Here is a 14,267-nt window from a genome sequence, read left to right as displayed (position 1 = left end):
GAAACGATGTGTTGAAACTAACCTTGTCTTGAATTGGGAGAAATGTCACTTTATGGTGAAACAAGGTATAGTTTTAGGACATATTGTTTCAGAAAAAGGAATTGCAGTAGATAAATCGAAAATAGACCTTGTACGTCACTTACCCTCTCCTAATTCGGTTAGAGAGGTACGTTCGTTTCTTGGCCATGCAGGGTTCTATAGGCGTTTTATCAAGGACTTCTCCAAGATGTCCAACCCTCTTTGCCGATTGCTTCAAAAAGATGTGCCATTCAAGTTTGATGAAGAGTGTAATTCGGCATTTAACCAACTCAAGGAGAAGCTAGTCTCGGCCCCCATTATTGTACCTCCAGATTGGAGCCTTCCGTTCGAGCTCATGTGCGATGCATCCGACTATGCATTAGGAGCTGTTCTAGGACAAAGAAGAGACAAGCGGCCGCATGTCATATACTATGCCTCTCGGACTCTCAATGAAGCCCAATTGAACTACTCCACGACGGAAAAAGAACTTCTAGCTGTGGTTTTTGCTTTAGATAAATTCCGTTCATATTTAATTGGTACTAAAGTAATCGTTTATTCTGATCATGCAGCTTTGAGGTACTTGCTCACGAAAAAGGAAGCAAAGCCGAGGCTTATCCGTTGGATTCTTCTTCTTCAAGAATTTGATATTGAAATCCGGGATAAGAAAGGAAGCGAGAATGTAGTGGCTGACCATTTAAGCCGAATGATCCACGAGGAGCATGAACATGCCGTACCTATCCCTGAAACTTTTCCCGATGAGCAGCTGCTATCCATTGAGGTAAGTGAACCATGGTATGCAGATTTAGTGAATTACTTGGTGGCTAAACAAATTCCAAATGAACTAAACAAGCACCAACGTGATAAGCTTAAAAATGATGCACGTTTCTATGTTTGGGATGACCCTTATTTGTGGAAGTATTGCTCAGATCAAATTGTACGTAGATGTGTGCATGATTCTGAATTTCACTCAATTCTAAGCTTTTGTCACACATATGCATGTGGTGGTCATTTTGGCACACAACGCACTGCCCTCAAGGTTCTAGAGTGTGGTTTTTATTGGCCGACTATATTTAGGGATGCTAGAACCTTTTGTATGTCTTGTGATCGTTGCCAACGAATGGGTAACATAGGTACCAAGGACCAAATGCCGCAAACCCCTGTCTTTAATGTTGAAATTTTTGATGTTTGGGGCATTGATTTCATGGGCCCTTTCCCTCCATCTTATGGTTTCACTTATATCTTGCTAGCCGTTGATTATGTTTCTAAATGGGTGGAAGCAAAAGCCACCCGTACTAACGATTCTAAGGTGGTTGCAGATTTCGTGAAAACTAACATTTTTGCTAGGTTTGGAATGCCGAGAGTAATCATAAGTGATGGAGGGTCTCACTTTTGCAATCGGACCATTGAGGCGTTGCTAAGAAAGTACCATGTCAACCATAAGGTCTCCACACCTTACCATCCTCAAACAAATGGCCAAGCCGAGGTGTCTAACCGAGAAATCAAACAAATTTTGGAGAAGACCGTTGGACCAACAAGGAGGGATTGGAGCTTACGTTTAGATGATGCACTGTGGGCATATCGTACGGCATACAAAACACCCATTGGGATGTCACCTTTTCGGCTCGTCTATGGTAAGCCATGTCATTTGCCCGTAGAGTTAGAGCACAAGGCACATTGGGCCGTGAAGATTTTCAACATGGACATAGATGCAGCGGGAGTTCATAGGAAGCTCCAATTGAATGAACTTGAGGAGATTCGGAATGAAGCCTATGAGAATGCCCGGATGTACAAAGCCAAGACCAAAGCATTCCATGATAAAATGATTCGAACCAAGACCTTCACAGTTGGGCAGAAAGTGTTACTTTTTAACTCTCGCCTACGTTTGTTTCCTGGTAAGTTGCGTTCTAAATGGATTGGCCCGTTTGTTGTTACTAATGTTTTCCCTCATGGTGCAGTGCAAATCAAAAGTTCAAGGACGCAGCAAGAATTCAAAGTGAATGGGCATCGATTGAAGCCCTATTACGAGATGTTTGAGGAGCATGTCGTGGAGGAGGTACCCCTCCATGCCGTGGAACCTAGTCAAGCTTAAACGGAGGTACCGTCCGGCTGCAAGACGTAAAAGAAAGCGCTTCGTGGGAGGCAACCCATGCATCCGAATAGAGAAGAACTTGGAAACCCCTTTAAGAGACTTATTTTTATTCCTTTCTTTTTCTTTACTGCCTTTACTTTGCTTTCTTTCTCGAATTTGTTTATTTGCTTGCTCTGTTGTGACTTTCTGCTTAAAACATTGAGGACAAAGTTTGATTTAAGTGTGGGGGGGGTAAACAATTTGTATTTGCATGAATTTCGTGGGATTTATTCACCTTTCACTTAGAATGTTGTTTCTTGATGTTTTAAGCGTTTTTAGAGTGTTTTAGTGTGTTTTATAGTGTCTTGGTATAAAACTCCGAAAATTTGATAAAAAAAAAAAAAAAAAAAAAAAAAAATTTCTTTTCTTTGTTGCTATTTCGTTTCTGCCTTGTTAGGTTGTTTAGTTGTTATTGTTTGTTTGTTTATTAATTGTGTGAGTCTATGATTGTAACATTGAGAAAATGTTTGATTTATTGATAGGCACTGCTAAACAAAGAAAGATGGTGCTTCACAAAGGGTGTTTGCTTGAGGCCCCACTACGTGGCTTTACTCTTGAAGCGGAAGGCGTAGGAACAGAAGGCGTAGGAGCGGAAGGCGTAGGAACAGAAGGCATCGGAGCGGAAGGCATAGGAGCAGAAGGCATCGAAGATAGAGCATTCCAGGCCTCAATACTTGGCCAAGCGCTGGATGAGCCAGGAAAAAGGTGCCTCTGGAGGAAAGACGAAAACCTTTGACGGTCACTGTGAATCCGACCTTCAGACTCTTGCAGCTCATCAAGCTTCCTCTTCATGCCCGTCGAATAGTTGTTTGCAAGCACGTGCAAACTTCTATTCTCATACTTCAGCTGCTGGATCTCCTGCTTGAGACTTTCCACCTCTGCCATCAATGATTCCACCTGACGGGAGCGGGCAAGCAGGCGTTGGCCCATGTTGGACACAGAACTCGCACACTGAACACTAAGTGCGAGGGACTCTTGAACGGCCAACTCATCGGACCGTCCTGACAGCAGCCTACTATCTTTCGGAGTGAGGAGGTTCCTAGCTACTATTGTAGCTGTTGTGGCGTCCTGCATCACGGAGTCTTCACCTGTGAGAGGACCGTTAGAAGAAAAGAAAGAAGGGCGCCATACGTTACCTTGACGCGGTGCGCCCGCATCACTGCTAAGGCTCAATTCCAAGCTAAGGTTCGATGAGTTTCCCATTTTTCAAAAGTGTTCAAGGGGTGGATGGAGTTAATTCTCAAAGGGCCGGAGTCGATTTTTCAAGAATGGGATTTCTTCAGAGTGTATTTGTTGGGGTGATCGATAGCTCCATAAAAAGCCATGGCGACGCGTCCACCGATTCAGAGATCCGGATTTTCCTCCGCAAATTTCGACGACGCATTCGCGGCTTTTCAGAAAACGCGTTCAGCTTTGTCAAAAGATATCTGACAAAGCTGATAACACGTGGAGGCCATCATCTCAATTACACGTCTTTAGCCGACAAGCGCAAAGTTCGGCGACGCTTTCTCTGCTTTTCAGAAGACGCGTGCAGCTTTGTCAAAAGGAGCCGCATCTGCACTACCACGTGTCGTTCAGAAAGCGAAGGGGCGTCGTTCAGAAATCGAAGGGGCGCCTGCTCAGAAATCGAAGAGGCGTGTTCAGAAATCGAAGAGGCGTGTTCAGAGATCGAAGAGGCGCCACTATTTCAAAAAGCCAGATTTGCGGGATCAAAACGTTTGTCGACAAAGGTAAAAAATACCACCACTTGATATTATCTCTATATATGTCGACCTTCGTCTTTTATGGCAGGGCAAACCTGAAGAAAAATGCCCAACTCTCCCTCACCTCTGAGGGCGTACTCCCAGCAAAGCCTTTCGAAAGACTCAATTCTTTCTTCTTCCCCAAAGATGATACCAGATGCCTGGAGTACATATGACCCAGGAGGAAACAGCACAACAAATACATGTGCTGATTCATTCACCGCTTCTTCAAAAGCAAAGGTATCTCATATCATCAAGGTCAAAAGCAAAAGTATCTCATATCATGCTCTTTCCCTGTCTTTTTCTTTGTCCTTGTTCTTACTCGCATGGCAAAGTAAAACAAGCAATCAGCCGGCACTTGGAGTCAGTCTTTCGTTCTGGAGCCAACTGCCTGGAATCTATTCCTGATTGCTTACCTAGCGTTGCTCTCAAGTAGTCATCTTCAACGGTTGATACACTTCCGGAGAAGGGACCACTTCTGCAAAGGGGAGCGAGTAAGGCAAGTGCAAATGATACATTGAAGCATGTGGAGACAAACATAGGCTGAGTTATCCTCCAACCCTTTTCAATACGAATTGGAAAGATTGAACAAAGAAACAGATAAAAGGGATAAGCTCAGACCTTCGGGGGAGACCAAAAGAACCATCCTGCTGCCCAGTTCAAGAAGTAGCACAAAGGAAAATCAACGATGGGCAGAAACCAGTTCAAGAGTAAGCCTGTGGAATCACAAAGATCAAAAGCCTCAATGCAATTACCAAGGAGAAGATGGAATTTACACTCTATAACCAGATTTGCGTCTCTAAACTCTTCTCTTTGTTAATTACATTATGCCATGTTTAGTATGTTTAAGTGCTTTTTGTGTATTTACTTATGCTTTGTGTGAATCTATGCTTAAAACATTGAAGACAATGTTTGATTTAAGTGTGGGGGGGGGGTAACTAAGTATATTTGATGCAAATTCGTGGGATTTATTCACCTATCACTTCACATGTTGTTTCTCACTGTTTTAAAACTGTTTTAGTGTGTTTTGTCTTAAAAATTCGAAAATCCCATAAAAATTTGAAAAATTGTTTTGAAAAACCCAAAAAGAGTTGTTTTAAAGTTGTTTTTGTGTGTGTGTTTGTGTCTTAGGATACCTTCCAACACAATAATAAGGATTTGGTTTGTAATTGCATGACTGTTAAAAAGAGTTATTAACATAGAGAAAAGTTTGATTTACTCTTGGTATATGCTTGGTTATGGTTATAATGTATGACTTCACATGCAATCATAAAAGAAAATTTAGTTTTTGTAACATGCCTGAAGGAAAGAACTCAAACAAATGCTACAACCCTGAGAGACTTGAGCCTATAACGTTCTTTGGAGAGTATAATCTGTGATTTCTTGTTTTCTAAAGTCGTTGCATGATCTCATTATTCTTTGCTTGGTTACTACTTAGAAGGCGTTTCATCATATAGTTCCAAATGCTAGAACTCATGCCCATTTCATTCAAAGCATGTTATTGATTTGCATAACACATATTCAAGATGAAGTTGTGTAGTTGCCACCATAGCCAAATAGCCTCACTTCCCATATTTCGTATATGTTGTAAGTTGTACCCCCGTTGAGCCGTGTTAGCCCATGTTCTTTGTTAACCCACTTTTTCCTCACCTAGCCTAGTTTAGGACAATCCCCATCCTTGTTCTTAAAAGATAGTGAGCATGACTTAATTGAATTCCTTTTGAGTTACATTATGAAAGAAAATAAGTGTGGGGGAGAGAATGTTTAAGTGTTTATGTTTTGAGATTCAAAAAAAAAAAAAAAAAAAAAAAAAAAAAAAAAAAAAAAAAAAAGAATAAGTGATTGAAGAAAGGTTCCAAAACACCAATTCTGGGCGTAAATTGTCTAAATTCTCCCTTTTTCTGTTCAAAAGTTGAGTTTTCATTCAAAAGTGAATTCTAAGTTGATTCAAATGCTTTGCTCACTATTTCTTTAAGAACCTTTGTTTTCCATATCCCTTCTTTGTTATCAACATACCCCAAGCCCCGTTACAACCCTTGACTTCTATCTTGAGTGTTGTGTATTTCAATTTGTGGAGTTTGAACTTGGTATGAGCTTATGGTGTCACTGGTTCTCGCATCTAAGTAGTAGCATTCCATTCATGAGATCATATCTAAACATGCTTATTAACTCCAGAAATTGCTTCCTTTGAAATACATATATGTGAGTGTTCGTTTTTATGTTTACATCAATCTTCTCACATATAACTAGTTTAGGGTGTGTAGTCAGAAAATCTGAGTGAGAATCGAGTTCATATCTTGTAAGGAATTGAGCAAATTCTCTAAGGCATGTTACTACATTCAAAACATGGTTTTAAATGCTTAATTGTGAACTAGTATATGGTGACTATGATTAAGAATGTACTTAAGTGTGAAGATGACTAAAATCTGTGAGAATGATGATTTTTAACTTGTCATGTGCATTGGAAATCCCTAAGACGGTTGTTGGAAGGTTTAGGTTGTGTTTTACGTGTTTAGTGTCGTTTTGTTTATTTGTTTTTATTCTGTTTTGCTCGAGGACTAGCAAAAGCTAAGTGTGGGGGTATTTGATAGGAGCATATTCATGCGACTTAAATGGCTTGTTCTCGTGCATTTACGTTATGTTTCTCTCGTTATTTTAGTCCTTTATGCTTCTTTTGTGTGTTTTTAGGTTCTAAGGGCCTAGGGAGCAAGAAAGTGCATTTTGAGGCCATTTGGAGCATTTTTGGGCATGGATTGGATAGCTTATCCATGGAGCCAAGAGGATGGACGAATTTGAAGGCCTTGTATGCACTTGAAGACACAAAACAATGGCCCTAACCCAATTACATTCACCTTGCCTTGGGCTTAACACAAACACCATTCCTTGCCATGCAAGGGGGAGCAATTTGGGTCCATTTCATGTACTTAAACTCTAGCCCAATCCACAATCACTTCAAAGCCATGCAAAACCTTTCAACACCCTTTAATCTTCCCCCTTTAAGTTATGATTTTATTTCCTAACCCTACATGCATTATTTATTAGTATCTTTACAAGACATTATCATTGCATAACATTCCATTTCCACCTCTTTCCCACCTAATTCACATGCCTTCATTCATTCTTTATTCCACTTACACTCATCATCACACACCTTAGCAATCAACACATGTAATCACATGCATCACAACCACAAAGAACCAACCCCAAAACACTTTGCCGTGAGTTCCCACTCCCATTTCCAGCTTTTCATAACTTTTCCTAGTTGTTTTATTACATACATTCCCCCTTCATTATTCCAAACACATGCACCCATAATCATTCATCCCCTCCTAGCTGCAATATTCCCTCTTTTGTTCCCCCATTTCACCTATAAATAAGCATCCAACACTCCTCAAAATTCACTTACTCTTCCATACACATTTTCAGTTACAAACACCAAGCAACAAACCCATTGCATTGCCGTGAGTCCCACTTCATTTTCTGCATATTTTCTCTTCATTCTTCCATCTCCAACCACTCCCTACTCCATTCCACATACACCTAAAGCCCTTAAGCTCACCTTAGACCTTGTGCTACAACAACGAGGAAGAAAAGAGTGCTTAAACGTTCATACAATTCAAGTTTGAGTTGTTGGAATGTTTAGGTGTTTCTTTGATTTCAAAGTTTAAATTTAATTCTCTTTGTTTTGTACGTATGAGAAAGGAAGAGAAGAGTGCCTAAACGTTCATACAATTCACGTTTGAGTTGTTGGAATGTTTAGGTGTTTCTTTGATTTCAAAGTTATGAGGAACTAAACCCCCTTTAGCTAGGGGGTGATTCGAAACTATGTTTATATTTGCAATTTGAATTGATTACGTTTGGTTGGAATTTCATAAGTTGTGGATTCAATTCGTTTAACTGTTTGATTGATAACTTATTTATGTATGTTCATTGAGATTGCAAGCTTAATTTTCATGCATAAATATGACGCTAAAATATAAGTGAATTTCACCTAATCGCTATGAACATATATTCACAAGTAGTGGAGGTTGCTTATAAACAATCGCGTTAAACGAATTCTTGGCATAAGTTTCATGCGTATTCCATAGTAACGATTGCCTCGTCGATGTTTATGATTTCCGTTGAACTTAATGATCTTTGTTGAATGTCTCTATCATGCGTATTCCATAGTTAGGGACTTTGATTAAGAATAATTTGGTTGTAATGCGTATTCCATTCAATCCAACGAATTTAGGGAAATCTGAAAGTTAATCTAAGCGGATCTAATTAACTTGGAGCATTGAGTTTCACAACTTATCGAAAGACCAACTGAGAATCAATTTTGTTTTGCAAGTGTAACATGTGTGGAGAAGAACCCCTTGGCTATTCCATCATCCATATTTTTATCACATTCATATTTACATTTTGCCTTTAATTATATTCTGTCTTTTTAATTTAATATCGTCCAACCACAATTCCCCCCCCTATTTTGTTAAGTCTTAATCATTCGTATTTGTTTTATTTTTGTATCTTTAAGCTTTTGGAGTCATAAACAATTGCAAATTCGTCTAAATCAAGTTCTAGCTTCTATTTGAGTCAATTTGATTGTTTTAGACAATTTGAGTTTTTCAAAGCCTTTCTGAGTCATAGTAGTCTTGTTAAGAGTATTTTAATTTAGTTTTTATGTTTTTAAGTCAATTTAGAAGGTTTTAGCAAGCCCTCCTAATCCCCGGTCTAGAACGATCCCTCACTTATCCATTCTACTACAATTGTCAAACGAGGGTTTAATTTGAGTGTCAAGTAAAATCTCGCATCAATGATGCAATGATTGATAATGATGATGAAAGGTCAGAGGGACCAACTTTTGATGATATAAAAGAGATTACCATTCAAAGGTCGAAACTTGCAAAGTGGTTTATGGAGCCCTTCCTGGAAGAGTTAATTGTGGTTTGCGTTGTGAGGGTTGGAATTAGGAGGTCAAAATCTAGGACTATCAGTGGTGGGAGCAGTACGGGCAGACATGGCGGCAACTGCAGCAGCTTTGGAAGCTGCGGCTGGTGCGGGGAAATTGATTGATACGAGTGCCCTTGTTGATTTTGGAACAGAGTCAAATCTAAAGCATAATTTTGAGCTCTTCAGAAGTTTGGAAAGGCACAGGGTGCTCAGAAAAGGTTCCTGGCAAGAAAGCAGCGAATAAAAGCAATAGTTGGGTGCCAAGTCCCAGAGAATGATGCTTACAGTTGGCGACTACATGAGAAGAAAAGGGAACATATTAAAAACAGATCAAGGCATTAATAAGTTAAATTAAACCACCACAGAAACAAGAAAGTTCAAAAAGAGAGAACATATTAAAAACAGATCAAGGCATGCAAAAAAATACAGACTCTATCTGCAAACTAGCTGATTGAACCAGAAAGTTTCCTAGCTTACATAGTCGTCGGTGTCTGGGTCCTCCTCATCATCATCCTTTTCAATACCATCTGCACCTTGTTGGTCCTCATCATCTTCTTGTTCCACCTCCTCCTCCTCATGAAAGTTTCTTAGCTTTGGTCCACCTCATGATCACCCTCATCATTGTATTCCGCACCTTGTTGGTCCTTATCATCGCCTTGTACCCTTTCCTCCTCACCACCCTCATATGAATCCTCCTTATCATCCCCATCAAAATCCTCATCGTGTTGTCATCATCCTCATCAAAATCATCATCTTCATAATCCCCATCAAAATCATCAACTTCGGTAGAAATTTTTTCTAAGGCCCGGTTGTAAGGGATATAATGGTAATCAAATAATGAACCTTCGAAAGTCATAAGTTTGTCGCATACTAAACGTACCCCTATTTTCTTCACCGGACAATGTGCAATAACATGGACCAAATCGCTTTCTTCCAAATTGAACTCAGTTTCCGACAACGATAAATTTCCCAACCAAAGGATCTCTTCAAAGGTAAAAACATCTTCTATTTCGACATAAAAACTAGTACCCTTGGTGTGATTAATAACATAAATATAACATGAGCTGATGTAATCATGAGGAGCAGAAGCCAGGCACACAGCCAATGCTTTTGCATTACAACCAATTTCCTTAGGCACTTCAAAAGAGACTTGGGTACCCTCGTTGACATGATTGAACCAAGTGGGAATTTGTCTTCCTACAAGAGTCATGGTTCCACCTCCTGTCCATCCCTATACAATGTTGAACAACATTTGTGTGAGTAATACATACATAACACACATATTTGCGAGGGAGGGAGGGGAGGGGGGTGGTGTGGAAGAGAGAGAGTACCTGTATCGTGCTATCCTTAAGAAGGAAATCTGTGACATTGTTGTGTGTTATCATACAAAGTGTGAGTCCCGAGTTTAACGCACTATCCAAGCCTGGAAACTTAATGAGTTTCGGGGAAAAGAGAATCACCGTTGTCGACATGCCTGAAAAATCTGGCATCCTTTCGAATGCAGAGCAATCGTCCATGTTCAGGAAACCCAAACTTTTTGGTAAATCTGTAATCTCGACAAGGTTTCTGCAACCATTCAAGGATAGTATAAAAAGCTTGGAGAGGCTACTGAGGCTTGGAAGGCTCCCAAAATTATTGTCATCTAGACGTAACTCCACTAAACAAGGTAGACTACTCCCAATATCATTATGCACTTCCTCTATATTGCTGTCCGCCAAAATTAAGCTTGTCAAAGAGCGTAAACCTCCTAAGGAAGGTAGCTGCAAAGAACACTTCAATTTACTCAAAGATAAGCACTCGAGCTTCTCTAGTCGTACGATCGAAGGTGGTACTTTTTTTATGGTTGTTCCATCTGCATGAAGAGTGACCAGTGATGCCATTTCTCCCAAGTGCTCAGACAAGCTTTGGAATCTTGAACAACCATCGAGAACAAGAGTTTTGACAGATTTCAACTTGTAGAAACTCCTCGGAAGAGCCTTAAGCGTTTCACAGTCTTTCAAATTCACTAACACAAGACTCTTGAGATCTCCGATGGACTTGTGAACTTTAGCCAACCTCTTACAGTCTTTGAGTATCAATTTCTCAAGATTTGGGAATTTCGAGAAGTCTGGCGATTGTGTTAGATCGTGGGAGTGGCTGAGATTCAGAATCTTCAACTTCTCAAGCAACTGTTAGAAAAATCAAATTGAAATAAAAAATTTAAATCCAAAAAGAAGATACAGAGAGCATAAAAATGATTCCTAATTTGGTTCAGGTTACGCATTGTACTTACCCCAGAATACTCACAAAGAACTTGTCTGAGGTTGCTGTACTGCATGTCGATAACGACTATGTTTGGTTGACACAGTTCTACTGGTATGAACTCCAATGGGAATCCATGCCAGCACAACCATCTTAATTTTTTGGAAAGATATTGGTATCCCCCAGCGAGTCGAACGTAGTTTAGTTGGAGCAATCTCAGTCTCTTCATATTTCTAAACGCCTCAGTACTGAAACTAGTCTCTTTAAGACTCAGCAAATTCAAAGCCAGACCTTCAATTTTTTCAGTTCCCTGCTATCCGAAAAAACAGACTCCAAATAAGAGAAGGCTTTGCATGAAAAAAAGTTAGATTACTAACTTACATATGCTTACAGGTTTAACATAAAAGTTGATTAGGAAAGTACTTACAGATTTGTCTATCAATACATCTTTTACATCTTCAGGATGCCACAATCTACTCCGTTCTCTAGGGAAATCGGGATTTTCTGCATGCACGATATCTCTGCCCATATCCCGAAGCAAATCATGCATCATAATCTTGTTTTCTCTATTAATAGTTACAAGGCACCGGTCAAGGAGGTCCTTGATTCCTGTTGTTGCATAAAAGCCACAACCATCCAAGATTTGCACGACATCATTCTTGTCCATTCCGATAAAAAAACAAGCTATATCGAGGAATATCCGCCTCTTGTAATTATCATTTAGCCCGTCGTAGCTTATTTTCAGTTGTGCTTGAATTTCTCCACGAGGAATCATTTTCAATTCATCCAATATACTTTTCCATTCATCTACACTTCGTTTGAAAAGAGTAGATCCTAAAACTTCAAGAGCCAGCGGCAATCCTCCACAGTAATTGACAACTTCTTTTTCAAGCACAAGATATTGGCTAGGACAACTACTACTTCTGAAAGCATGCCAACTTAGGAGCTCAAGAGCTTCTTCTTGGTCCATTACTTTCACCCGATATATCTTATCAACTGCAACTTCTTTTAGCACACGTTCGTTTCTAGTTGTGATGATGATTCTGCTCCCCGGGCCAAAAGAGTGGCAATTTCCAGTTAATTCGCGTAGCTGCTTCACATTGTCTACATCATCAACTATGACAAGTACCTTTAAGCCTCGAAATCTTTCCCTTACCAAGGCGGTCCCTGCAGCAACACTGCTTACCTTTGTCTTGGTTTGCAAGATATCGAAAAGAAGTTGTTTTTGCAATTTTTCTAGTTTCTTTTCCCTCACTTTTTCAAGGAAACTTTTACCTTCAAACCTTTCATAAAATATGTTATAAATGGCTTTAGCAATCGTTGTTTTACCTATTCCACCCATGCCCGAAATTCCAATCACACGAACATCATATGAATCTCCGATGCCTAAATAATTACTAATATCTAGCACTCGAGTATGTATTCCGACTTGATAGGGCGCTACGTCGAAGTATTTGTTGTTCAACTTCGTAGTGACGTCATTGGTAATCATCCTGATAAACTTTGCTTCATGCCTGGCATTAGTCAAGTTGAGAAGCAAAACAAAGATTGTTATACAACGAAATTGAACTAATTAATACACAAAATTATTTATCATGAATAGAGATTTTAATTAAGACATATTTTTTTTGAGGTGATGTGTTTAAACTTAGCAAACATCAATTAAAATTTAAATAAGAAACACAAACAAAAAAACCAGCATCCCTTCCCTTCGCAGCCAGTCGCCGGCGGCTTCCCAACTGTGATTAGTGTAGCCTTAACAGTTTAAGCTTTATTGTATGATTTTATTACAGAGGCCTAAGAAATCGCATGATTCCAAATTAATAAGCAAAGGTACGTTAAAGCCTTAATTCATAAGAAAAGAAATTAGTAAGTACCCGTCCAAAGTTTTTCTGAGATCCCAGCCAGACAAATTCGAAGCTTCAGTAAGAGCAGCTCTCCACCTCTCCACCTTTTTTTCATCTGTATGTTTCAGAAACGATTGTGCAAAACTACCAGTCTGTTTCCTGACATGCGAAGGATCAACGTCATAGAATATTGGCAAAACTAATTGCCCTAGCGTTCTTCTACACTCCATGATCTTAACCAGCTCCTTGAGACACCAGCTGGAGTCGGAGTACCATCTTGAGAAGACGATGATAGAGATCCTAGAACCCTGGATTGCTCGCACAAGTTCGGTAGTTATATCTTCTCCTCTTCTTAGTTCGTCGTCAATAAAGGCGTTGATTCCGGCCTTTGTCAATGCTTCGTGGAGGTGGCCCGTGAAGTTTTTACGTGTGTCTTCGCCTCTGAAGCTTATGAACACTTCGTAAAGCGAGCCTTTTGAGATGGAGGACAAGGACGGGGAGGCGGAGGAGGACGATGAGGATGAGATTGAGGGTGAGGAGGTGGATGAGGTAGAGGAGGATGAGGTTGAGGCGGAGGAGGTGGAGGAGGACGATGAGGATGAGGGCGAGGACAAGGGCGAGGACGAGGACGAGGACAAGGTTTTATCAGGGACAGAGATATTCATTTGGCGAAAGACGAGGCTGAGAGAGCAGAGGAGGAAGATGAGGACATCAAAGACAAGACCGGAATTGCGATGAGCATAGTGGTAGGACAGTAACACCAGCACCATAATTAACAACTTCCCGAAGCTCGACCAGTTATCCATTGCCTTCAATTTCTTTAGGCAAATTGAAGGTTGTTTGGCGATATTGATGTTCTTTTTTTCTACCAGAACTACTTTCTTCTTCTTATAATTAATAAATCCGCCTACGCGGCGGCGTAGTTGACTGAAGACTTGAGTCTTGGTAAATTGAGTTAGGGTTTTACACCCTAAATTCTAGGAGGTGCTCTATTTTTCCACTATAATGCCAAATTCCACATGGAAAGTTGACTTGTGATTCTACACCCTAAATTCAACGAGGCGCCATTTTCATTCCACTTTAACGCCAAATTCTACGCGGTGCCTTATGGTTCACACAATGATGCATTAATTATACATTGAAAATTTATAGCACGCTTTTGGAAAATATGATCTCTTGCATCCCCAAAGTCAATTTCAATCTGCATGGGAATTGACAATGTGTGTGTGTGTGTGGGCATTCATAATAATGCCAAGTTTTCAACATTTCTTTTATTCTACTGGAACTACTTATTCTTCTTATAATTAATAAACCCGCCTATGCGGCGTAGTTGACTGAAGACTTGAGTCTAGGTAAATT

General features: G+C 40.0%; 2 protein-coding genes across 5 annotated transcripts in view; one reads left to right on the top strand and one right to left on the bottom strand.

The window, feature by feature from the left end:
• The window catches only part of LOC137744736 (uncharacterized), a 37,320-nt gene that overhangs the window by 14,543 nt on the left and 8,510 nt on the right, over window positions 1-14,267 (top strand). The window lies entirely within an intron of this gene.
• LOC137745404 (disease resistance protein RUN1-like) lies at window positions 9,138-13,748 on the bottom strand. 4 transcript variants are annotated; one of them, XM_088681262.1, is made up of 6 exons: window positions 12,939-13,748; window positions 11,489-12,575; window positions 11,093-11,374; window positions 10,152-10,988; window positions 9,423-10,051; window positions 9,138-9,390 (listed from the first exon to the last, which is right to left on the bottom strand). In XM_088681262.1, exons 1-6 carry the CDS (start codon window positions 13,712-13,714, stop codon window positions 9,294-9,296), a joined length of 3,708 nt encoding a protein of 1,235 aa, XP_088537388.1. In that variant the 5' UTR covers window positions 13,715-13,748; the 3' UTR covers window positions 9,138-9,293. The 4 variants fall into 4 exon arrangements, with proteins under 4 accessions (XP_088537388.1, XP_088537386.1, XP_088537389.1 ...); XM_088681260.1 differs by having other exon boundaries at window positions 9,138-9,387; window positions 9,483-10,051; XM_088681263.1 differs by having other exon boundaries at window positions 11,093-11,371.

Source organism: Pyrus communis, chromosome 12, assembly GCF_041283825.1.
Source record: "Pyrus communis isolate YQ-2024b chromosome 12, ASM4128382v1, whole genome shotgun sequence".
Taxonomy (NCBI): Eukaryota; Viridiplantae; Streptophyta; class Magnoliopsida; order Rosales; family Rosaceae; genus Pyrus; species Pyrus communis.
Note: the sequence above shows the minus strand (reverse complement) of the source record. Positions and strands in the feature narration are given on the sequence as shown.

Coding starts and splice junctions, on each gene's coding strand:
- LOC137745404 (XM_088681262.1), bottom strand. CDS start 13,714: ATGGATAACTGGTCGAGCTTCGGGAAGTTGTTAATTATGGTGCTGGTG. Junction 10,052..10,151: donor TTAAGGATAGCACGATACAG/GTACTCTCTCTC, acceptor AACATTGTATAG/GGATGGACAGGAGGTGGAAC. Junction 9,391..9,422: donor ATGATGAGGGTGATCATGAG/GTGGACCAAAGC, acceptor TTTCATGAGGAG/GAGGAGGTGGAACAAGAAGA.